The 27,500-nt window shown below is 46.8% G+C and overlaps 1 protein-coding gene across 1 annotated transcript in view; it reads right to left on the minus strand.

Moving 5' to 3' along the window:
- Positions 1-27,500, minus strand: part of LOC137882371 (NHS-like protein 1) — an 83,874-nt gene that overhangs the window by 16,064 nt on the left and 40,310 nt on the right. The window contains 1 exon segment of the mRNA XM_068724649.1: positions 2,530-2,682. Coding sequence (XP_068580750.1) covers positions 2,530-2,682 — 153 coding nt within the window.

Consider the following 27,500-nt stretch of genomic DNA (forward strand, 5'->3'; position numbering starts at 1 on the left):
GTATAAACAACTCATCCAACAACACTATAGTAGGAAGGATGTGTGAAATATCTATAGGACACACACAGACGTAGCTGTACAACACATGTCAGCTCTACGTGTGTGTGTGTGTGTGTGTGTGTGTGTCAGTCACAGTGTCCGCTGGATGCTGCCAAGCGCTGTTCACACCTCTTGTCACCACCTGCTGTGACAGGGTTGTGATGCGTGTGTGTGTGTGTGTGTGTGTGTGTGTATTCGGATGTGTGACATGAAGGGAGTTTATAAATGAGTGTGAGTGTGTGTGTAACGGGGGGGGGGGGGGGGGGGGGGGGTATCAGTTTCAGTCTGTCACACACAGATGGCAGAACTGTCTTCTCTCTTTCCCATCCTCCCTCTTCCTCTAACATCATCATATCTCTCTCTGCACATATCTACTAACTGGTGCATCCTTTGTCTGGTCCTGTGATAGCTGACTACATACTACATGCTACATGCTACATACTACCTGCTACATACTACCTGCTACATACTACATACTACAGCTACAGCTTGGAGGGCTTTGTGTGTGTCTGCTGATGCCGGTAACCTGAAGGATAAAGAAACTGTTGCATACTTTGTCCACATGTAAAAAGCTTCCCCGGTCTTCTTTTTCTTGCCTCTTTGGGATTTATTCAGTGTGTGATGCACAGTGAAAATCCCTTTTTGGTGACTGACACACATGTGTACAAAAGCGCATCACTGCCAGCCCGGCACCTCAGAGACGCCGCTTTCGATCCCTTTCATGTTCCATTTATCTCCATAGCTAATTACCGCCCGTCTCAGAGGAGAGGCACGCCGCTGCATGTATAATACTGTCAGTTAATGCATCCTAATTGGGTTGGCGAAGGTAGCGACTGTAACAACAGGCCCGATGTGGAAGAAGGGATTTAGAAAGCGTAACGAGGATGATGACGGGGAGCGGAGCCGCCGCGATGATTGGCGTTGCGTGATTGAGGAATGTTTGATCAAATAAAAGGCCTTGATGAGCCGCGTGTTGCTAGGCAGAACTGAAGGGAGGCGCGAAAAGACGAGCAGAAAGGACAAAAACACTATAATGGTATGAGCTGGGTGCATCCATATAAGTATAAGGGTGCTGATGAAAACCCAACATTTGCTTGTTTTACTGCATCATATTAAAAGCTTTTAAAAAAACAAAGCAGTCGACCAAAGCGAACATGTGCTCCTCACTGAATGACATCATCGACTAAACTCATTCTTGGGATATTATCGACGACATTCATACGACCGTCACGTGACTTTCCTGATGCATTTCAACCTGTTGACACGTTTTTCTGTAACTCAACAGCTGTCTGCAAAAGCCTCGCCACTAAACACCAGCTGGAAACCACGTCTGTGTGTGTGTGTGTGTGTGTGTGTGTGTGTGTGTGTGTGTGTGTGTGGATGCACATTGCCACCTGATTGGTTATTGATTATTTGGCTCGGTTACAGAGAGGAGACTCGTGTAGCTCTGGATTCAGTGACTGGTAACATGTGCATGAGAACGAGGGCTGAGCATTGTTTAATCTCCTGATATATATAATCTCTACATGACTTATTAACACTATGCATGTTTAACACTAAACACGCCTCCTGTAGTTAGGCGTGAACCTTCCAGTCTCAACTTCCTGGGAGTGGACAGTTAGTATAAGAGCTGAAAACACACACAAAGACTCGATGGACGGCACAGGTGCTCCCATTGACCACCTGTTGTCTTTCAGCTAGGACCCCCGGGGCTGGGTGGTGACGACGGTGACAGGATGAGGGGGGGGGGGGGGGGGGGGGGGGGCTGAATTAATTCAACCTCCCAGGTGGTGTTTGCGCACCTAGCAACATCAATATTGCAAGAAGCAATATGCAACACAGTGGTCAAACAATGGGAGAGATAAAGAAAGCCTGCAGTGTGTGTGTGTGTGTGTGTGTGTGTGTGTGTGTGTGTCGAACGCTTGTTACTAACGCTTTACTCACCGTAAGCATCAGGTTACAACCAGCTTCTCCTCTTTATCGCTCTCTCTCTCTCTCTCTCTCCCCCTTTATCTTTTCTTTTTATCTGCTGTCACACAAGGCCAACCTCACATGCAAACAACGGGCCTTTACTGTAAACACATCCACCCATTTACGCACCCATATGCACACTTCCAACCCCCCAGTCTGTTATCTGAGTAATGCGTGGACAACTTTCCCAGGACCTCTGAGGCGAAACAGGTGCTGACATTTACTGGTATTTCCATTTCCTGTTCTAAAAACGTTGTCACTCCGCTGTGACTCGACTCCCTGTGCTTGTGTCTGTGTGTTCTCCTAGTTGTGCTGCACAAGAGGATCTCACGCTGTTGTGTTGTTGGCTAAACGTTGGTAAGGAACAGAAATGACAGGGTTGTAGACAAACAGTTGATCTGCTCCTTGATGTCATGCGAGGACGTTCCCACACGTCAGCTTTGTCATAACTTATTTATCAAACATATTTGACCTGGAGTTCAAACAATTATTCACTTGTTAGAATTCCGCGCTCCTTACCTCGCAGGGCGGTCTTCAGGTTGACCTTGGCCTGGCGGTGGAGGTCTTCTACGCAGGGCGGCCTGCTGCCCGGCAGGAAGACGTTCTCCTGCTGGTGCCACGGAGCTGTGTAATGAACCGTCCACTTGCTCTCCTCATCCAGGTTAGACACCGCTGCAGAGACACACAGACCAGGTTACAGACTTCAGCTGAGCTTCATTTACATTTAAAATTTAAAGTGACCCCAGTGGATCTCCTGGAGGATCTTTAAATGCATCATTTCTCAAGAACAGTTTACCGTCAGTTCAAACATATCAGATTTTATTCTAAAGAGGAGTTCTGTAGTTCCCAAACCACTGGAAGAAATGATGGACTAGAAAATGAAGTGTTTACTGGAGGGATTTGTTTTTCGTATTTGGCGGAGAAAAGGAAGAGGAAGGAGATTTAGGTGCGTTGCATCTAGGCGTCAGTCTCCACACCAACAACATGACACATAGCTGAGACATCACACAGTTGGCCACACAAGTCAGAGGGGGGGGGGCTGGATAGCCAGCTTAGACATTCAAACTACTAGAAACATTCAAAAGCTTCCTTGTACTTAGAAACTGCTTCAGAGAAACTATAAAGCAATATATCGGAGCAGCACACAGCAGCACTCACTCACTGGGTTTTATCATCTAGATAACATATCCAACCATCGATTCCTTCACAGGAACAAACCATGCCTCTTTGTTTTCTAGAGCACTCCTCTCAGACATCATCACAGAGCATTATGGTATGTTCCTCTTGCTCCTGGTGGTGGCTTGTAATGCTGATGATGATGGAACTGAAGCTTCCCATTCTGCATTTGTAAGCCACTAAATACAAACGTCAGCAGAACAACTGAGGAGTGAATATCAACAAACGCACACAATGCTCAAAAGGTTTTGGCTTACCAAGAGAGCGTATCCAAGCAAAAGTAGCCGATTGTGGATGTAGGACTATCTCCATTTAGACTGTCTGTCCCTGTCCTGTCTGTCCACGTCCTGACCATCACAACATGTCCATCGAACTGAGACTGAGAGGGAGACGTCCGAGGGGAACCAGGAGGACGGGGGACGGGCTGAGAGAGAGTGTGTGTGGACTGCTTTTTGTTTGAATGCTTTTTCACAGGTGCTAATGAGCCACAGTAGGATACGTAGTGTGTGTGTGTGTGTGTGTGTGTGTGTGTGTGTGTGTGTGTGTGTGTGTGTGTTGGGGGAGGACAGAAGAGGTGTGTGTGTGTGTGTGTATGTGTGTGTGTGTGTGGGGGGGGGGGGGGCTATGACTGCAAATTGCTTCTTGGAGAAAGTGTGAGACAGTGCGTAACTGCTTTGATGTACAGAAAACGTCTGATTTGAAAAGCTCTCCTGTGTGTCTGACTCTGCTTGTATGTGACCAGAGCAGAGCACTACTGAGAACACAAAGTCTAACATAGAGAGGTCAGTGGTGCTGCTTAAAGTCCGTCTCTGCGGCTCATTGAGGAACGGGCAGCTGCTAACTTCAGCTTAGGAGACGGATCATCGTGTTTATTCATGTTCCTGCTCACCCTGTCACCAGACCGTTCTTTGCAGTCTTATTTAAATGAACCTCTTATAATATACATCATAATCTGGCACTCCGGGTATTTGAATAAACACTAGTAGCAACACCCACAGCCATGTCCCCATGAGGGTGTGTGTGTGTGTGTGTGTGTGTGTGTGTGTGTGTGTGTGTGTGTGTGTGTGTGATGGTGCCCGCACTGGTCAAGAACAATCAATCAAACACACGAGGCAGAAATCCTCCGACCACAAGTCTGCATGAAACACACACACACACACACAGTTACCACAAAACCCACTCGCACACAGGAAGTAGAATTTTGAATTTGAAGTTCAGAAAAGCAGGCTAGTCGGTTTAGTTTCTCACAGCGCACCTATGAGCAAGGCAGTAAAGCCCCAGCTGTGGGTGGAATAAGAGCACGTCGTTAAACCAGCTCAACGGGCTAAATCAGGATCTCACATAATCCATTCCTAATATTCTCACTCTCCCCCACACACACACACACACACACACACACACACACACACACACACACACACACACACACACACACACTCAGCACAGGTAGCCCTCCTCCACCCTCCTCTCTGACGGTGGGCTTTGAATAGACCTCAGTGAGGCTATAGGCAGACCAAGGACATGGGGGAGTATGGACACAAAGCCTGCATTGTCCCCCTGCATCAGTCTCCACATCAGGCCTTTCAGAGCCACAATACGCCCTAGCCCCTTAACACACACACACACACACACACACACACACACACACACACACACACACACACACACACACACACACACACACACACACACACACACACACACACACACACACACACACACACTGGACTGAGGCGCGAAAGTCTTTCAGAAGACTACTAATCCCTCTGTCCATTGACATCCCAGCTCTCCCTACATCCATTAAGGACAGAAAACTCTGAAAGACACAAACAGGCTGCAAGGTGCACCAGAGCTAAACATGCAGAGACACACACACACACACACACACACACACACCAATGTTATTAGCTGTTATGATCAATAATCAATGTTAACCCTGAACTGGGTACCAGCCAATAGAGCATTGACTGTCATGTATAATACAACCCTGCTGTGTTTTGTCAGGGTCAGTTTGGTTCAGATGCATTTCTGATATACATGGTTAAAGTCTTTAAAAGAGTTGCAAACGTGTGAAATCATTGTAGTTAATCATTGTTTTAGGGAGTATACCTCTTACCAAAATAAATTAGCATAAAACCCAGATTAAATTGCAATTCTGCCTCTTTCAATGTCTATAAAGTTCTGTGTCCTAATGTAACGTAGGGCTGAGGATATGAGCTCGGTCTGGAGCTCACTACCCTCTGGACTGCAGTGAAGACCTGAGGAGCAAAGTGCAAGATGTGCAAAATAAGAAGTACAAAAAACCGCTGAGCTAATGATTAACAACATCGCCTCGGCCTTGACGGAAACACTCGCTATAAATACACCTGAGATTAGAGTCGGCACACGCAGCCTGCCCTGCATCAAGCAGGTCTTTGTTTAACATCCTCACAGTCATCATATATATATATATATAATACAGTAATGATGCAGCCCTGGAGCATCAACTAATCGTCCTGGATATGCACAGACCCGGTGTTGTTTCCTTTGATATCTGGATCAGATTATCTGAAACATTTACAACTAAATAAACATTAAAAAAAACAAAAACTAAATTGTTCCAAGAAGAAAGAAAAGAGGCCAAACTAGAAGCTGTGACTTCAAATGCTTCCAGCTGCCACCTTTACAAATGCCGTTGGGTCATTTAGTGCTCAGAGTTGTGGGCTCTGTGGAGTCTTGGCCCGCTGGTTACCTGGTAACAGGGAGCAACAGAGGGTCGTCACTGAAGCACAGGAAACCGATAGTTTCTATTAAAATGAATCAACGCTGCCATGTGTACACCTTTGCTTTAATAAAGACATTTAAAAAAAGGGGTTTTTAAATTAGTCGAAACAAATGTAGGAAACTCCATAAATAATGATGCAAAACAGAATAAATTCTAATCAACTGCTGCTCATTTGTGGTAGTTTTCATGTGAAGTCCAAAACTACGCATCTGACACATTAATGATCAATACAGAGCAGAAGTAAACGCATCTTACCCTTCCTTTTGAAGTACTTAATCACAGATTTTAACGAGGTCCCGATAAACACCATTATTCCGGTTGAGTGTGCGCCTCTCTCTCTCTCTCTCTCTCTCTCTCTCTCTTTAAGGGAAAAAGAAAAATCCTGATCCAGTGAATAAGAGCGAGAGAAGACGGGACGGACGAGCGCCGGTGTCGGCTCACATTCTCACCGCACGGCTAAGAGTGTGTGTGTGTGTGTGTGTGTGAGCGTCTACCGGGCTGACAATGAGCCTCTACCCCTATCGCTGTCTCTAAACACACACTGGGTCCACCACTCCCCCCATCACCACCACCGCTCTGCCCCTCAGGCAGTCCAGTCCTCGGAGACACACACACACACACACACACACACACACACACACACACACACACACACACACACACACACACACACACACACACACACACACACACACACACACACACAGTGGGAGGGGTGTGGGACCGGCCCCTCTGTTCCTCTGTGCTTTGGTTACCAAGGAGTTCTGGCTGCCTCTCCCTTCGTTTCTCATCATCAGTCGTTCTCTCTGCGCTCTCTTTTCGTCTTTACTCAGCGGGACTCGAGATGAAGCTCAAAGTTGAACTCGCTTCATTAGGACCAACAGGCGAACTCGTGCTCTCTTGCTGTGAACGTCGTCTCTTCCCTGTCTTTCCCTTACTTCCTGTGTGTGTGTGTGTGTGTGTGTGTGTGTGTGTAATCGGCGTGTCTCCACGCTCACCGCTACGACAGACTAGTCTGGGGAATATTCATGCATCTAATTAAACTATCAGCCGCCTCTACAGGAGAACCGTGGACATGTTGAGCTTCAAGGGATCCTCAGGAGGATGCAGCTTCCACCTGCATGCAAAGCAAACCAGCCATGTCCAAGACCAACACGTTTGATGAATCACAATTAATTGAAAACATGTTAAATACTTTGAATGAGAACAAATCCATCCATTGGGGCGGAGTGACCAGGCTCCTGTTTATTTCCTGTTTATTAGCATTTATGCAACAACCGTGTTTTCAGCTATCTAAGGTGTCTAAACCCAGAAAAATTATGGATTGTGTTGATATTCTCTGTGTAAATCGTGTTTTCTTCTCTCTGGATGTTTCTTCTATCAACGCTTCCTCCTCTGTCTGATCGCTCACAGCCTGCTGTGTGCACACATGGCCAGTGAATCTGTGCCACATGAATATAGATCACATACAATCCTCCCATTGTCCAATCTGCTCACAATCTATCACACACGCACACGCACACACACACACACACACACACACACACACACACACACACACACACACATCCATGACGGGCTGCCCCTCCGTCTGCGACCGTATTTCTTTTCAGCCCAAGTGGTTGAAGAGGGGACGGAGGGAGGGAGGGAGGGAAGGAGGGAGGGAAGGAGGGAGCTGCAACAAGAGCTTGAATGGGACTGCAAATGATCCTTGAATTTGTGGGTAGAAAGGTTTCCCCTCACCCTCCTCCCCCCTCGACCTCGCTCATCTGAACCTTTCAGCCCGACTCTGAAGTGCCGCAGACAACAGTTTGGATTCTTGTGTGTTTTGGTTCATGTTTAGCAACAGTCAGCGTTTCTGCGCTCTTTCATCACTGAGTTATGAAGCTCTACACGAGTCTCTGTCAATGTCATATTCTCCTACTAATCATCATCAAGAGAATATATAAATATATCTGCTGAACAACTTAGAGTGTGTCAAAAGTAGCTCCAGAGGTCCAACATAGCCGGTCCCATGAAGGATTTTCTGACCCTATTAAAAGCTTAAAATATACAACCTACTATATATAATATACAACCTAAAATCTACATTCTATCTACATGTCTCAGGCTGAAAAACCTACTACAAAGTTACAATAATAACCATATATAGACTGCAAATAACCAGGATCCTACAGTTATTGTGTCAGGTGGATTAAGTGCTGATTATTAACCAGTTAATCACTTTGTCATAAAACCAATCAACAACAACAACAGTCAGTTATTGGTTCCTGGTTCTCAGACGTAAAGATGTTCTGCCTTTCCTGCTTGTATATCGTTATTTGCGAAATTGTGAATCCTTTTTGAATTTGTGGACAGTCTATAGACAACACACTTAGATATATAAAAAAAAACAATTATAGACAGATTGACCTGTAATAAAAGCCCTGTTTCTAACCCCAGTTAGGAGCAATATGAACCCATTCAGATTGACAGAAAACTGCAGGTTCATCTCAAGTCACCATGTTAGTCTGAGTGAGTTTAAACAGAGTCCCCGTGTTCAGTCGGTAGCCTCTGTTTGGCTCGTATCTCCGTTTGGCACGCGTACAGTATTATTATTATTATACAGTATTAGCATCATTGATGCAGACACGAGCCCAAGCTGCATCACTCATTAGAGAGCCTATTGTTCTCAGGACAGTATCCACACACACACACACACACACACACACACACACACACACACACACACACACACACACACACACACACACACACACACACACACACACAGCGAGGCAGACAGGTCAACAGCTCTATCCGCTGAAGGAGGGCTTCAGATCTAGGCCACCTCTAGGATTAGGTCTATCCATCCATCCATCCATCCATCCATCCATTCATCCATACATCCCTCCACTCATCCCCAGTGAAGAATGGAAGCCCCCCCCCCCAGCACAAAGAATATCAATCTTTCATCTGTTCATACTCAGCAGCATATGAAGGACTCGGTGGACGAAGCTTGGACCTCAGAGGAAGAGGCTTATTAAGCACAACAAACATCGGGGATTATTATGAACGTGATTAAATCCTCTGGTTATTAATTAATACAGCTTGATTGACCCTCCAGTCTGTACTGGATACATGGATTATACATTTAGTATATTTTGCAGCTCAAACACATCCGTAGAGATTCACACCATCGGCAATTTAAGACGCAGCATCTCCTTGAGATAATTACAATTGTCTTACATTGAGAGTCCAGTTATTGATTGAAGATAACGCTGATGACACTATCAAGCATCTCTGATATTCACCCAGAACATCTCCACACGTGTTCATTAGTATTAGCGCCTGTGGCAAGACAGTGATCTTCTTGTTCAGCAACCACCTGACAAGATGGTGAAAAAGGAAAAACTGGAATGTGAATAATTAACAAGTCTCGTTGCTCTGGACTCCTCAATGGTGATCGGGCAGACTGATGATAAAGGAGAGAGATTGATGAAGAGCTCCTGCTCTTCCTCCTCCTTTCACCTCATTTAGATCTCCCCCCCTCAAACGTGGCTGAGGCAACAAAACATACACACACACACCTTCCTCTCTCATCCAACATCGCAGTCTATCGAACGTCCTTTCAAATTCCCAACGTGCCTGAACCTGGCATCAACACACACACACACACACACACACACACACACACACACACACACACACACACACACACACACACACACACACACACACACACACACACACACACACACACACACCTTCATCTGACGGCTCTCAGCTTTCATTTTCTAATTGGACTTAATAAGGGAGCGCTAAGCTGACCCCCTACAAGCCCTAAACTCTACCTGATCTGCTAGAGTAGAATCTCTCTCCATCACTGCTTGTCTTTCTTCTTCTTCTCTCTTTCTTTTAGACATGAGTGCTTTCATGACTGCTGATGTAATCTAGCATGCATTGATTTTACCCTTCCCCTCCCTTGTTTGGACTTGGTTGGTTCGAACAGGAAAAGTACCAAGAACCCTGAAACATGAATAAATAAAAACACTATACCATATGCACCTTTCATCTCATACCATCTCTCCTTTTCTGTGAATGAAAATACATAATTTATAGCATGTAGAGCAACATAGTGGCTCTCTAATCCTTTCCCCGTTTCTTTCATCCCGACATCTCTGTGAATGAAAGCGTAGCAGCGGGTCAACGGGAACCCGACCGCTTCAGTCCTCTAGGAGACACAGAGCAAGGCATGAATTATCCATCAGCACAAGGAGGCTGAGGGGAGAGAGAGGGGAGAGAGGGGGGAGAGAGAGAGAGAGAGGAGAAAGAGGAAGAGAGGGGAGAGAGAGAGGGAGAGAGAGAGGGAGAGAGAGGGGAGAGAGGGAGAGAGGGGGGGAGAGAGAGAGAGAGAGGAGAAAGAGGAAGAGAGGGGAGAGAGAGAGGGAGAGAGAGAGGGAGAGAGGGGAGGCAGTGTGGCATGATGACCATCACACTCCATGTTTAAATGCAGGATTACATTTTCCTGTCTTTGTGGTAAAAACACATCTGTAATCATTAGAGAATAATTACATGAAAACAGAAATAGTTAAATATCATTTCTGTGTTGTGATGACGACGGGTCAGGAGAAAGTAAACATGGATAAACGAGAAACAACTCTCTAAAGCGCTCATAAAAAGGCAGTTAAGCTAAGTTAAACTTCAAACTCACTCCTGAATAAACACAACTCACACACACACTCACACTCTCTCACACACACACACACACACACACACACACACACACACACACACACACACACACACACACACACTCACACTCTCTCACACTCACACCAAGGTGACAGAGAGGCTGTGCTGAGTAAACAAGGTGTGATAACTGTTTTTCTGGCACTGATGATTTTAGCATGAGGTAAAATTCCCGAGCATCTCACTCACTCACACACACACACACACACACACACACACACACACACACACACACGTTAAGACCTAGCACTTCCTCAATGACCTTTTTCTGACACCAAACTCTGTCTCCCTCACTCTCCCCCTCGTTGCACTTCTGTCTGACCCCCCCCCCAACTGTGCTGGTGTTTCCGTCTGACTTACTCCATTGAAGCAGCTGGGATTCCATCACACACACACACAACAACTTCCCTTCACAGACACACAAGCTCAGCCAGCGACACACAGACAGCAAACACAGTGTGTGATTTTAACCCACAGTGTGTCAGGTGTGGGTGTGGCCTGTGTGTACATTTTACACCAAGTGAAATTTTTTTACTTGCAACATAAACCGGGGAGACTTTAAGTACATTCAAGTCAGCAATGAAAGCCTCTGTGTTTTGTGAGAGTGTGTGTGTGTGTGTGTGTGTGTGTGTGTGTGTGTACACCGGGTGATTCTTCTGAGTGGAAGGCGGTGGGGCCTCCCTCTATAGGCCGCTCCCTCTCTTTGTGATCCATGAGAAAAACCCTGCAAGTCAAAGTGATGCCCTGCAAACTGCACACACCCTCACCCACCTGATCAGACTCCTTGTGTTTGTTTTCCCTTTCATAAGTATGTGCATATACCTGTGTCATCTGTTCAAACACAGCTTGATGTGTGTGAATCGGAGAAATGCCTTTGAAAAGGGCAACACAATACTAAGGGGGGGGGGAGTGGAGATGGTATCAAAAGCAAAACCTTTCACAAAGACTTTCAAAACAGGAAGAGATGGGAAGCAATGTTTGCATCCACAGAATGTTTGAAAGATTCTTTGATGTGGTCGAAGCAGAGCAATGCAAGGCAAGATAAAGGAGGCAGGGTAGAGGAGGCAGGATAGAGGAGGCAGGATAGAGGAGGCAGGACAGAGGAGGCAGGACAGAGGAGGCAGGACAGAGGAGGCAGCGTTTAGACAGGGACAAAAGAACCCAGAGAGAGGAGACGAAGGCAGCTGGGAAAGAAAGAAAAGTCAGGGGTGGAGGACAGGGAGAGAGATAAAGCCAAGAGAAAGATAGATGGAGTGTGAATGCAAAACATCCTGAGGAATAGACTCACTAAACACAGTTATTATACACACAAACATACACAAAGACCCAGCAGGCTTGGCGGTCATGCCTCATTTTCCCTCCCCTGGTGTCTAACCCAACCGGCCCCCTTTGAAATTCAAGCCAGGATGAAAGAGAAAGACACACAGAGCAGATATGTGCACCTCTGCCTGAGCGAGTGCACAGACTCCACTGCTGCGCATTAGATCTAGAGCAGCGAAACAAGAGCCGGCCATGAAAAGCCTGAAAACAAAGACCAGGTCAACTAGCGGCGAGAACAGCTGGAAGGTGCACAAAGTGACAGGGAGGTGTGCGACCGTTAAACAAGTCCTTCCTGTACGTTCACTTAACAAGAAGTCTCTTACAGCACAAACGTCAGCTTCTTCAGCAGAGTAAAAGGCGGGTCGCTCCTGAAACGTAGCCGCCTGTTGAGCTGTTAGAGCGCTGTTATTTTACGAGCGGGCTGATTTGTACTCCGGAGCCTTTGGTGCCTTCAGACAGGGTGGCGGTTTTGTTGCTAACTTGATGTGTTTTATGTTCCCGTCAGGGTGGATTTGTAACCAACCGTCCATTTCCCCCCGGCAACGGGGTTTTAAATCCAATGCAATCTAACCCCAGTGGCCCGTCGGCCCCCCTGAAGCTGGCAGCACAATAACATGAAGCTGAGAAGGTTCGCGGGGACGGTACCGTGTTGGATGGGCTCAAGAGTCTGGAATGAAGTTTTTAGCAGCTAAGAAACAACTATTGGACGGATTGCCATGACATGAATCAAACGTCTCTGCAGCTAGATGGACGGATTGTGATGAAATTTTGACTCATTTCATTCTGAATTGTGACTATGAAGGTGTGCAACACGCGTACGACATACGATCATCCAGTGATTTCCCAGAGGAGAGCTCCATTCAGCTGCTGCTAGTGTAACATAAAGACCACACCACATTAAGAGCCATTACCGTCCAGCCTCACTGTCTCCACTCATATCCACTCCTGGTCCTTCTCTCTCTCCAGCGGACCCTCTCGAGGACCCGCCGCGTCAATAACCACAAGGCCTGAGTGTGTGTGTGTGTGTGTGTGTGTGTGTGTGTCTCTGGCTTACAGCAGGCTGACATCATTGTTCATGTTATTGTATGTATGCATGTGTGCCTGCAGCTGAATTCCACAATCTACTGCATTTAGACAATAGACCCATTCACACATTAAAGAGTACTGATTACTGTCATCACATCCCGTTAAGCTTTTTTGCCATATTTGTTTGTGCTGTTGAGACACACACACACACACACACACACACACACACACACACACACACACACACACACACACACATATAGGTTAGAAGACAATACATGTGCATGTAGTCAACATGCAAGCATGCAACCACACACAAGTTAATATGAACATGCACACACTTCCAGGTAGGAGCGCCTGCACACACAGCATTATGTTGGCTGCTTGTTTCCTGACCTACATTTAAGCACCAGGGCTGTCTGCTCTTCTCTCCTCAGGGCCTGTGTGTGTGTGTGTGTGTGTGTGTGTGTGTGTGTGTGTGTGTGTGTGCATCTATCATTAATCCAATTTCATGATTAACTTCACACACAAAATGCCATAAATCTGACACAAAAACACAGAGGCGATACACTGTGGAGTGTCCCCTGTATTCCCTTTTTACTGTGCGTGTGCGTGTGCGTGTGTGTGTGTGTGTGTGTGTGTGTGTGCGTGTGTGCGCGCGTGTGCGTTTCTGCAACACCAGACTTTCAAGCCCCACACATTAAGCTCACAACTGGCTTGATTAAAAGTGTGATGTGAATAACGACAATGACAGGAATCAATATGTAGCAGCTGGAATTTGACTTCTTTCACTTTAACTACTTGATTAATTGGCATCAATACTTCCCTGAACACTTTACTCTGACGGCATTTAGCCAACACTCCAATCAAGAGTGATTTACAACAGCAGCTTGCGTTTAATTTCCAATCACCTGCAAAAACACAGAAAAAAACCCCCAGAAAGCAGAGGTGATCCATGTTCCTTATTTCACACTGCTGAGCACACAGGCGACCCTCGCGCTCAGCTCTGCTGCTGACGAGAGACTCTTGTCTGATTTGGACACAGAGGCTCAGAGACAGACTGAGCTAATTTAGGTTAAGTGCCTTCAGCAGCTCAAGGGCACAAAGCAACAAGCCACCTGGGGCTGGCCTGCATCACAGGGGAGGGGAGCCTAGCGTGTGTGTGTGTGTGTGTGTGTGTGTGTGTGTGTGTGTGTGTGTGTGTGTGTGTGTGTGTGTGTGTGTGTGTGTGTGTGTCTGTGTGTGCGTGTGCGTGTGCGTGTGCGTCTCTCTACAGTTCCTCCACCACTGGAGCAAAAATGGACACGTTTTTTTTGACCCACTTCCCACATTGCACCTCTCTCCTCATCAGCAGCAACAGTAGGTCAGTTTGCGGAGGGGAAGTGAGGGGGTTTGCAACGCCAAACCATCCAATCAACAATCAGCAATACAGCCAATTTACCAACGACCACAAATGTAGGAAGTGAGCGAGACAATCGGCCTGGAGGCGGTGGCACAACCGGGAGGCTGGATGTGGAGTCGGATGCGGGTTCTGGTGGCTGACATTGATTACTTTCATCAGCCGATACGTTTACGCCGCATGACTGGACTTGGCTCTGTTCACCAGAACAAGGTTGATTAGAGGATGTTCTGCACACTGACTCACTGTAGCTCTGTGATGTGTGGTCGTATTCTTTCCCCTAACAACACCGCTGACAACGCTAAAGTGGTCGAGTTTTGATCTGCCGATTTCAAAACAACAAACGGAGCAGAGAAGGAACCCTTAAGAGGGAATATGGGATCAAACGATTTTACTGCTAATCGAAATTCACAAACTCCTGAAGCCGTCCTACTCATCAAGTAGAAATAAACTCATCTGCAACACGTTTGTTAACTTGTACAAGCAAGCCTCACAGATTCAAGTTTAAAACCTAGTATGGATTCTATTGACAGGAAACAGAACAACAACAACCATCATCATCATCATCATCATGTGACACTTTATTGATGCTCAGCTAAGGCTGAGGGGTCATGGTGGAGCCACAGGACACACTTGCTGTAGCTGTGGTGCTCGGATCAGAACCTTTATCTTTGTGTTTTTTTTTTTTTTATCATTGTCAGCATTAAGTGCGACACACACACACACACACACACACACACACACACACACACACACACACACACACACACGTTCTGCCGCAGTAATGCAACCCTGACGGAGTTAATGAGCGTGTTTTAATCCCCGGGTAAAGACTGAGAGGGTTAAATATGTCTCAGGACAGGCCTGGAGCTCATTAGATGACGTGGATCAGTATCATCTGTGAAACACACACACACACACATGCATAGTCTCACACACACACACACACACACACACACACACACACACACACACACACACACACACACACACACACACACACACACACACACACACACATGCATAGTCTCACACACACACACACACACACACACACACACACACACACACACCGACACGCTGCGATTGGTGGTTTCATCCGACTTATCAAACAGACTCGGGGATGCACACAGGTGTGTGTGTGTGTGTGTGTGCACATGCATGTGCTAAGCCTGGGTTCCTCCATTGATAATCCTTTATTGAGACCTCGTCTGGGAAACAAGGCAGGACCCCAAATCCACTTAACCCCTCCCTCCTTCCCTCTCTCCCTCCTCCCCTTTCTGTATTTATAAACCACCCCTTCTCTCTGTCCCTCTCCCCCTTCTGTCCCATCTGAGCAATAATGAAGGGACGGAGACATTAATAGAGGGAGCAGACCTCTCTCGGATGAATTGAGCGCAACCTCCTAATGGGTCCTGAGGGAAACGAGACCGGCTCCCTGATCAAATACTCCCAAAATTTAGGACCGCCATTACTCCAAATTAAATTCTACGTGACGCCCCACATGTCTCTTTTTGGTGTTGATGAATGGCCGCGTTCTGTCTGATGGGCAATTAATCCAACTGTAATTTGGTAATCAGGGTAATCCAATGAATTTTGTCTGACACCATGTCTTCATGTGTGTGATCTCAAGTCATTTCTGTATTGGTTCAAATTGATGATTCTCAGATTTAGAAGCTAAGGACGAGAAGCGCTTCAGCGTCCCTCTGCACGTCTGTGCTACACCGCCACCTGGTGGTGAAAGATTAGCAACAGCTGACAAATGGAAATGGAGTCCCAAATGTAATCCTGCAAAGTTACCGTAGGTTAACAACAGTCTAGAAATGTAGCTTCTGCTACAGTCAAACAGAATTGTAGTGCAGGATTGACAAGCAAAGAAAATGGCGGTAGCTTCCCTTTCTTTACATTTTTCCTTCTGTTTTGTCTTTAACCCTAATCCATCCACACATGTGATGGAAAACCCTTGAAGAAGAACCGTTGCTATGGTGGGGACTCCTTAACGAGACTCTCTCTCTCTCCTTTTATCATCAGCCTCTATGGGGGACATGAGCCTTTCAGAGGCTTAATGGAGCCTCCAGCTGATCGGGACATGAAGGGGCCTGAGGCTGAGGAGGAGGCAGGACGAGGGAGACCGGTGTTTGGGTACATGGTGGAGGACTGAGGGGGTCTGGTTGATGACAACTAGAGGAGGAAAAGGTGTCCTGACCGGAGCAATCAGAGGACTCTTTTGTGGTTATTCGTACAGCAGCGTTCTTTAACCACGGTTGCGTTCAGAGAGCAGACTGGGCAGCAGGGCAAACCGGGCCAGAGCCTCAGAGAGCCCGACTCAAAGCAGCATGAGGTGGAGAAAAGCTCCCTGTAAGTGCAAGCGCTCATTAAAGAAATGAGCTGTGCCTGAGGTAGAGCGCTTAAACACACTTATCCTGCACTAAGGCACAATTAGATTCTTCAATTAGGAACGACACGACCACTGTTGAACTGACTGAGGCTGAAGAAGAGGGCAAAAGCTGCTGCTGAAGTAAACATGCGGCAGATTAAGTCTGGAAATCGTCTTTGTTCTCAAAGTGTGAACAAATCTCCGGAGTGTTAAGACAAACTCTTATATCATTATGTAATTCTGTTTCCAGTGCAGATGGGTTTTATCTTATCTTGACTTCGTCTTCTATTAAAACATGAGCTTTATATTGCTATTGAGGGCGACAGATGTACTTGACTGCATGCATATGTCCAGCATAAATAACACATGAAATGCACACACACACCAAAGCATTCCTCACTATCAATCATAAATACAGTCACCAGACTGACAGGTTGTGTAACACCCTAAAGGTGACTCTCAGGAACCAGAGAGAGGCGGTGGGAGAAGAGGGATCCTAGAGCTAAAGACCTGCGATATTATCCAGAGCCATCTTCATGTTCTTTCAGAATCTGGGTGCCATGTGGTGCAATACACCGAGCCAACCTCCAGGGGGCTCCCTTTGTAAACGGGGCGAGGGCAGCAGGGGTGGAGCGACGCACTGAACGTACTACAGAGTGAGGGAAGATAGGAAGAAAGAATCATTAGAAACTAAAGGAAAATATACCCTGAAAGAAAGCATGAAATATTATATATTATCATTAAAACCAACCAACCCCCTGCAGCTCCCTGCGTGTCCCTTGACACCTTTGGACTAACGTCTCGTCTCGTTAGACTCCAGTGATTATCTGTCCCGATGTGATAATCAAGCCATTAAGTGAAACTCAATTGTAGACATATGGGGCCCTGAGAGTCTCTCACAGCTGATCCCTCCTGAAGTAAGCTCTGCTCCCCCTGACTCCTCTCCTCTCCTCTCCTCTCCTCTCCTCTCCTCTCCTCTCCTCTCCTCTCCTCTCCCACATGACACAAAACAACATCTGAGCGCAGACCCACACTATTAATCTGACCAGATTATCTTATTACAATAATTTGACAAGCACAAACCTGACTCCCTGGAACACACATGTGGACTTTATCTTAACACACTGTTGAAAACAATGAGTTGATCGACAGAAAGTCAATCTGCGACCATTCTTTAAATCATGTTCCGAGCAAACATGCTTCTAAAATTGTGAGGATTCGCTGCGAGGAGCAGACAAACAAAAGAAGAGGAAGTGGCAAAACTCAATTACCTCCCAATATTTGTCAGCGATGACTCCGTTAGCCGTCGGTCACGCATGATGGAGGAGCACCTGTTTAGCCAATCACTAGCCAGCCATCACCTATTAGGCCTTTAAACAAGCGGAGAGGTCTCCATCTGTTACACACACTGATTACGCTACACCTCCTTTGTCTCCTCACCAAATGCGTATCTAAAAACATGTGGATTGAGCTGCTAGCTTATATATTCAGTGTAAAGACGGGAAGATCGTCCACCCAGACGTTATCTACGAGAGAGAGGCTGATGGGTTGTGGCAGACGGTTGCTTTGAAGGAAAACAGAGCCGTCACCCATTTTACAGTTGAACGACCCCAAGCAACCCCTGACCCCCTATTCCCAAAAGTGTGTGTGTGTGTGTGTGTGTGTGTGTGTGAAATCCCCCTCTTTTCTTCATCTCATTAAGCTGTCATGCTCTCCCCTCCATTGTTCTGCTACCTCCAACCTGCTATTGAGGGGGTTTTTCATGCACATTCAGGACTAAGTGTGTCCTTGTCTTCACTCAACTATGTTTGAGTGTGTGTGTGTGTGTGTGTGTGTGTGTGTGTGTGTGTGTGTGTGTGAGTGTAGCACGCCTCGAAACTAACAAGTCTTATTGTGTCTTAAGGTGTCCCTGAGTAAGACGGAAAGACGTTGCTTTGCCTGGATGCTTTTCCTACACAGTGTGAGAAGAAGAAGTCGGTCAGCAAGAAGAGGTAAGTGTCCATGCTGTCGCCTCAAACCAGAGTTCAGGGCGCAGGTTTAGATGCCTTTAAGGACTGCATGTATTTTAAATGCAGGGCAGCTTTAATGAAAGTGGAAACAATTGTGGAGCCACCCTCAATCGACTGCCCAGGTTTGCATCTCCTCCGATAGATGGCTAACGTGGTTATTTGTGTGTGAATGAAACTATGAAAGTGAGACAATGACAAAGAGCCGAAGGCCGAGATCAAAGCGCTCCTGCTTCCCAGAGCCACAATTCTATTACCCTAACTGAATTCCATGCAGCACTTCTCCACGTAATAATGCTGGCTGCATTTCATTTGGCCTCATCCAGTTACTGTGTAAGCCCTGCCTCCCTCAGGTGCTCTTCCCTCGGGAGCTGTTGGCACTGATTGGTCGATAGCTGAACCTGCCTCCCCATCGAGGGATTATGGGGGATTCGGTGGAACACCTGCTCCACCATTACACTGATGTAGAATAGAAGGAGGATCGGGGGGGGGGGGGAATAGACTTGCCATTTCCAATTTGCTGTAAGAAAATAAAGATGTATGTGAAGAATTTCGGGGGTCAGGTAGCAAACAGGAAGAGAAGAGTGTGAAAACTGGGGCTGCACAATTAATAGACATGTGAGCCAAATCGCAATAAGTCCTACTGCAATTTTTGCAGGAGGGAAAGTGTGTCACAGTACCACTTTGAATTAAATATCGTCATGCTGCAGAGACGCACACAAAGGACGCATTAGCAAAACTCCCAATTTGAGCGCGTTTGTGTGCATGAGTGTCGTCTTGTTCAGCGGCGCATGAAGACGGAGTGACTGGGGTGGTTGATTCAACCTACAGAGCCCAGACTGCACTGTACCCACGGCAGCGGCATCTTGAGCCGTCACGGCGTGTTAGCCAAAGCAGGCGTGAGGACGGGACACACTCGCACGTCAGCATGTTGTCGGTTTTAGACGATTGAATATGAAGAAAGACATTAGAAAGTTGTTCTTAGAGTGGATTGGATAGACTGGGATTATACTTAAAAACACGATCAAGTACTGTAATGTCCTATCCTTGAGTATTCTTGTGAATTAATAACGACAGATCCTGTCACGTCCTTCAGCGCTCCCTCTCATCTCCCCGACAGCTCCTTTATAAAGGGGCGGAGGTGAAAGTGGGTCACCTCCGTAACCCCAGCGGTGTCAGCTGCATCACCCGTTTACCGTCAGCTCTGTTACTCTCTGTCCCCTGCAGGCCCGGCCCATCACCTCCAGCTGCTAGCTATTGTGTCTTGTTCCCATGGGTGGCCACCCAGGGGCGTTGTAATGTCCTCCTGTCCCAAAAGAGAGTGAAGCGTGGTCTAGATGCGAAAGCATGCACACACAAAGTGTCTGACCGCACATGGAGGTAATACGTGCATGGGAATATAAATGCATGCTCAGACACATGTCCGAGCACAAAAGAGGAAGTCTAGAAATGAAATGTCCTCACACAAACACCAGGTAATGCAGATTTCAAAGACAGTAACTACAGGTCACTAAGTATGAGTGACAGTATTCACGAAGGCCTTTTTCTCTGAGGGTCATCCAGGTCTTTCCAGGAGCTCCTGCCACCACAACAAAGTCCAAAGGTCTCAGAGGTCACGAAGCCACAATCTGTATAGATGCCGCACAAGACGCCAAGCATATGACACACACACACACACACACACACACACACACACACACTTGCACACACACACACACACACACACTTGCACACACGAAGACAGACGGCACAGATCACTCAGTTACAAGGGGATAGAAGTCACCTAATGGGAAGAGACAAAGCTCAGCTTGGTCAAAGCTTCAGCCGTATGTGTTGCGACTCTCCTGCCCTGAGACACACAGCGTAGAATCATTGCCCACAAACAGTTCAGGTGACTTAAGATATCTGTGAAGAAAGGAGCCCGTCTCCCAAACAAGAGAAATACCACAATCACCCACTACTGTAGCAAAACAGCAGTGCGCTGCCCCGTTAAGTCTGCTAAGTCTTACTAAGAGGCTCACAGAGACCGCTACCTGGTAGTCTAAAGATGAAGGCAAGAACCCCTCTAATCACACTGTCTTTGAGTTCACAGAGGACAGTCTGAAGTGTGCATGAAGTGCTAACATTAGGCGCTTAAAATCTCTGGAAAAACTCACAGTTTGTTCCAATTCTACAACTTCAGGCTAACAATCTCCACAGCAGTGAACATGACCTGCTCTAGTCTGTACCTTTGCCGTCCTGGAAGGTTTGCGTTTTCCTCAGTGAGCCTTTGGTGATCGGTCCAAGCAGCGGTTTGGGCGTCCAGAGAGAGTCCGCCCTCTGATGGACCTTTGACACGGAAAGCAGCCGCTTGCGCAGGCCGCCCTCTGGCCTGGGGGGTCTGGGGCTTGGGAAGGCCTGGGTCTGGAGGCTGTTCCCCATCGTGCTGGCGGGCAGGAAGGAGCGCAGAGTTCCTTTCTCACCAGGAGGGTCCTCATAGCAGGCCCTGTGCCAGCAGCTGACCACCGGCTTCGAGGAGAGGCAGTGCACGTATGTGATCATCCCGTGCTAAGACTAACCCCCCCCCCCCACAGCCACCCTCCCCTGTGTTATCCAGGACCAAAGCCCCCCCAACTCCTCCTCCTTTTTGAACGACCCAATCTCTCTTGACAAGCACTTGAGGTGCTGGTACAGAGGGGCGAGTGTGGAAGACCTCCCCTCTTTAGGCCTCCCCCTGTCTTTCTGGGAAGATAGAACGGGGGTTTGGAGGTTTTTGCAACCCAGAGGGGACCCTATCCCCCCCCCTCCGTCGCCTCCTCTCTCCTCCTACTGTTTTTGTCCTTCCTCTCCCACTCTCAGGGGATCCTATTGACTTGCATTGATTTGCCTGACAAAGGAAGGCTGTGCAGTGTTAGATTACAAGATTTAACCCCAGAACAAATATTCCACAGAACTGTTGCAGCAGTCGGCAATCAAAAATCTGAGTCGGACGTCTGGCAGAGAACCCGGGCGCTTGCAAAAACAGGATTTCTGACCCCCCAAAAAATGACCGCAAGAACTTTCCAAAGTTTCTTTAAAGATGCAAAAACAAGGTTTTAAAAAAGGACAGTGCCTGATTGGAAATACCTGTGGTTAAAGTATGTTGTTCTTCTATACACTGTGCTGTCCTTGACCCGGAAGAATCACCACAAACTGTGCAAAAGAAGATCCACAAAAAGTCAAGAAACCATTTTATGACCAACGATGGTGAGCTCTTTGTTTGATAAATATCTTCCAACAGTGTTTCTAAAAGCATCCGCCTTCCTCTTTCTCCATCCATCTGAGGCAAAACACCAGCATCGCTCTGTGGCGTCCACATGGCCTCTCCTCTCCTCTCCTCTCCTCTCTTCTTCTTTCCTCTCAGCTCCTCTCCTCTCCATCTCCCACCTCTTTCCTCAGCGGTGCTGTTCTAATCTGTAAACCCAGATTATCCAGCCTCCAGCCCTAGCCCCCGATTGTGACACACACACACAACACCACCCAGATGGACACCAGGCTGTAGATAATTAACTACATCACTTCTAGCGCTCAAATGTGAAGACTTTCAAGAAGACTCGGCCCGATATGCGTCAGCTGGTCGACTCGGACGAAGCAAAAAACTCAAGCGTGAAGAAAGCTGCTGCCGCCTCCGCTTCACCCTCACCTGACTGTTGGTTCCCAGCACAGAGATCCAGATGAAAATATGCACCATCTAATTATGTGAGGCGCTACGCTTATTGATATGATCAGATTAACAGAATAAAGACCAGCAGAGGAGAGGACTGGACAGTGACGGCTCATTAAACCACCAGACAGAGAAGCCCACATAAACAGAACATGGATAAGAGTCCAAGAACTATTTGACAACGCTGAAGAGAATGTCTCCATCTGGTGGCGACAGACAACGTAACCATACCAAACAGACCATTTCTGGTTCCATCTTCTCCAACGGGAGGATTTGTAAACTTCGTAAACTGAATATATTTAGGGCTGTTAGACAAGCAGGACATATGAAGACGTCACCTTAACTCTGGGAAACTGGGATTTAAAAAAAAAAAATCACTTTATTGGCTTCAATTAATCAAAGAAATAACAACTCAATAATGAAAGTAACTGTGAGCTGCAGCCCTGGTTCACTCACAAACCTACTGACACTTTGGGGGAGTAGGGAGAGAATGTGTCTGTGTGCGTGTGTGCGTGTGCGTGTGTGTGTGTGTGTGTGTGTGTGTGTGTGTGCGGTCAAAGCCTCTGCAGATAGCCAGAGGCTAAAACAGCCATTAACGATGGTTATCATTTCCACAGCATGGCGAGTCAGCCAACACACAAGCTGATTACAAAACCATAACCACTGGACACACACACACACACACACACACACACACACACACACACACACACTGCACATAATGGAATAACCATTACACACACACACACACACACACACACACACACACACACTGCACATAATGGAATAACCATTACACACACACACACACATATATAAAACATTGGGCGGACTCACACAGCCTACGGGGCGAGCCAAAAGATTCAGACTGTGGCCTAAATTGCACTTAACACTCTTGATGCCCCAAATCCACAAACACACAGACGCGGTGGGTCACACAGTTCACACGGAGAACAACATCAGGGGGGCTTGTGGTGATGTAGACCAGCACACCGCGTCACAACAGACAAACAGACACGATTGCCATTTTAAAAGAAGGTAAGTGTGTATGTGTGTGGTGGTGACAGTCGAGTGTGAAGACAGAGCGGATGCCATGTGTGTCTCAGTCGGCGGTGATAGTTCAGGTCTTGCCCAGACCCAGCGTGCATGGCGGGTCAGACTCTCACAGCCCACTGCCCATGAATGGGGATTATTACCAGTCAGTGTGTGTGTGTGTGTGTGTGTGTGTGTGTGTGTGTGTGTGTGTGTGTGTGTGTGTGTGTGTGTGTGCGCGCACCCAATTCTTCAACAGTGCAACATCCCCTTCAAGCTGGGATGGTGCATGTTGTATATGCCTCAATGCAAGTGTGTTTACATGCCTGTGTGTCTGTAAACTCTCCTATGTGCTTGTGAATACGTGTGGACTGTGTGTGTGTGTGTGTGTGTGTGTGTGTGTGTGTGACGTGTTGTGAGTGGGGGAAGCCCAAACGGAAGGCTTTGGTGGAGGGACAATGGTAACCATGGACACGCATAGGTCTGAATGGAGCGAGAGGAGCACCTGCATGCTGAGCTGGTCCTCTGTCTGGGGAAGTCATCCACTCGTCCACAGGGGGTCGGCCATTGTCTTCTGAAACTTCACCCACAACAAAAACCTCCCAGTGTTGTCCCTGAGAACACCACAGCTCAACACTCGCCTCCTGAGGAACTCTTTCTCTTACTAAAAATACTGTAAGTCCCTCCTTTACTGACTCCATCTCTCTAAACTTTCCCTCCAAAAAGCCATTGTTTTGTGAATGCTTTGCAGAGGACAAAAGGTTCACTGAAGTCCTGACGGAGTCCATCCACAGGTGACCGGAGCTTCACCATCTGTTGTTTCCTTACAAGCACCAGAACTCTCGTTTAACTTGTTTACAGAGGTCAACATCTCCTTCTGAGTTTCTCCTCAAAGTCCCAAGCCAATTCAAAAGTTTGCATAATTTACTAATAAAAACATTTACGATCCGTGACTTCATTTCCACGGAGAAGTTAGTTAGTTAGTTTAAAGTTTGGTTTTAAGTGATACTTCAAAACGAGGATTAAGCTCTTCAGACAGACCGATATGTTAAATTAGCATCAATATCTCAATATGAATATATAAATATATGAATGAGTTCAATTACGCAAAACTACCGGTCTAATATTTACTCATGTTGTGGTATTTACACCACGTCTGATGTTGGCAAACTTGGCTTTAGAATCAAACACCGTCTACATTTCAGCACCTCCCTCCTGCTCCTCCCTGCTCCTCCCTGCTCCTCTCTTCCCCTCCGCTGGAGATAAGCAGCCTGCCACATTGAGTGTGAGAACATCCATCAACACCACTACCCACAAGGCCAGAGGGCAGGTAGCGGGTCAGCCTCGAGTCGAGGGGTCGCAGTCTCTGCAGACACACACACACACGCAGCACAGGTGCGCTGGTTATAGAGGGACTGACTTTAACTGGGTTGCTAAAAACAGGTCGTCTACGACTCTGTTACTGAATATTCCAAAATTCTGAATCTCCGATTTTGATTTCCTCAAACACGACGAAATGTTAGTGCCTTATCAAGTTCAGTCATGCAAAAACATGCAAATTTACTTTGCAAATGTTCTACAGAACTGCGCTGCGCTTTCCAAACGTCCCGTTTGATGCGGCGTGTCGGTGCCACATAGGTGGGGAGGATCCTCAGTGAAATGCCACGGAGGATTTTCAGGTTAAATATAGGTTCACACATATAGCTATATGGGTCGCTGCCCTGTGGGCTGAAACTAACACGGCTGCTCCTGCTGCCTTCTCCAGAGTGAGTGGAGCTCACACACACACACACACACACACACACACACACACACACACATTACAGGAATTCAATCACACACACACATGTACAGGTCGCATACAGATGCTCACACACATCTCTATATAATCCGTATTTAATCAAAGATCAAATATAAATCCGGTAAATTAGACACACTTTCAAAACATGAACCAGCATGTGTCTGAATAACGCACACACACACACACACACACACACACACACACACACACACACACACACACACACACACACACACACACACACACACACACACACACACACACACATACTGTACATGCCAACACATCAGGCTGGAATTAAGGATAACGTGTTCTGGACATGGAGGTGACGGTTTCTCATTTCTAGCTGGAGTTTAAAGTGACAAACATCTCCAGCAGCAGGTTAGGTCAGCTGTCACTAGTTAACCCCGTTCATTCTGCAGCAGCTCTAATAAAAGTGTTCTCTTAGGTCAAGTTAGTTAGAACTTTAGTTAGTTACAAATGTTGAAAGTTAAGCTTAATTAGATACAATAACAGATTCAGAGTTCAGAGTTCTAGGGCTGCAACCAATACATGTTTCCTTAATAAAGCAATGCATGGCTTCTTATATGAAATGTCAGAAACTAGTGGCCTGAACATCTACTGTACCTCATGACCTACATGACAGATTATACACATTTCATCTGTTACGAAGAATAACACTAAGTCCTTAAATAAGCCTCAGAATACTTCACATTATGACTTAATAACACTAAACTGATTCAAACTGGATGATGGTTCAGGCTCCAGTCCAAGTGCACGCCTCATCAGCTAAACATCTGTGCACGGCTGGATCAGCACATCCGCACGTCCCCCCTCAACACATCTGAAGCCGCTCTGACGCTCACACGTCCGGGGGAACTGGAAGCACACGCTGAGGACGGATCAGGACACACGAGACACACGAGACCAAGTTCCACCGAGCCGAAGACATGTTCTTCCAGATTGGACATCGGCCTGAGCTTCCCTCAGACGACCTCACGGCTGGGAGGTCAGATGAAGTCTCCGAAAGATGTTAGCTTGACGGGGCTTACGTTCACTAACGAGGACAGAAATGTTGAAGTTCTTTAAGGAAACCTCCAATTACAGCGGGAACGAGGTTTCCAAAATCACTCCAGCTAATCCCTGCTCCGTCCCATCCAACGTCTCCTCTCTGGGCGAAACACATTCTGCTAAAGAGGAGCTCAAGTGCAGGAGGAACTTATGTAACATCCCAAAAAGCCACACCAAGTGGTCTGGCCGGCTAGCAAAGGGGCTTACGCTAAAATGCAAGGATTTACAGCGGTAGAGGGAGAGAGAGGGGGGGGGGAATCCACTCTGGCCACAGCTGGATGTGGAGGAACGTCAACCGAAAAATGTGTCACATCTGCCCAAGGGTTGGCAAGGCCTACTGAGAGGACTTGTTTAAATCATAAACATAAGCAGACATTCTGTAACTGGCAACCAACGGTGGAGTAATCTACGGGTCGGATCACCGTGTTTAACGGAACACACAGGATGTGGGTCACTGTGTGGATCCCAGCTGCTAGTGGAGCCTTTATCCTTAACGGAGAGATTTGAGTACTTTTAAACTTTTTACATCTCATGTTTCATTTCTTAACTTCCTGCTAACTTACAGCTGGCCGGTCAGAACTAAGCACACCAAGTTAAACCAGCGAAATCTTAAATTACTTCATCCAACAAAAATCTTTTTTCTGTCCAACACAAGCCCCCACATCTGTTTCTGACCAGAGTCACAACACAGAATGGAAAGGGTGTTACTGACAACATGAATTACTGCGTACAGCTGATGAACCGGTGCTTTGCCACAAGTTGTTGCAGGGTTCAGTCTACAGGACCTCATCTCTGGAAGCCACAAATCTACAAGACGGAGAGAGAACAAACACCGAGGATTCACAAGAGGGATGATCTCCTCATCATGAGAGAAGAGCAGTTAGTACATATATAATATATATATATATATATATATATATATCATATATATATATATATAGAGAGAGAGAGCCTTTAGTAAGAGCTGAGGACCACGTCGCTCTTCATTTTACTGCATCTGCAGGCCTGATGTTCCCACATGTTCTTCAACTCCTCGTCTTTCAAGTCTTTTGTTTTTATGCATTTGAAAGAACTCGTTTTGTACAAAACAATGCAGGCTGGGTGT

The sequence above is a fragment of the Cebidichthys violaceus genome, unplaced genomic scaffold (genome assembly GCF_023349555.1).
Source record: "Cebidichthys violaceus isolate CVI_PGR_0920_01 unplaced genomic scaffold, fCebVio1.0.p SCAF_31, whole genome shotgun sequence".
Lineage (NCBI taxonomy): Eukaryota > Metazoa > Chordata > Actinopteri > Perciformes > Stichaeidae > Cebidichthys > Cebidichthys violaceus.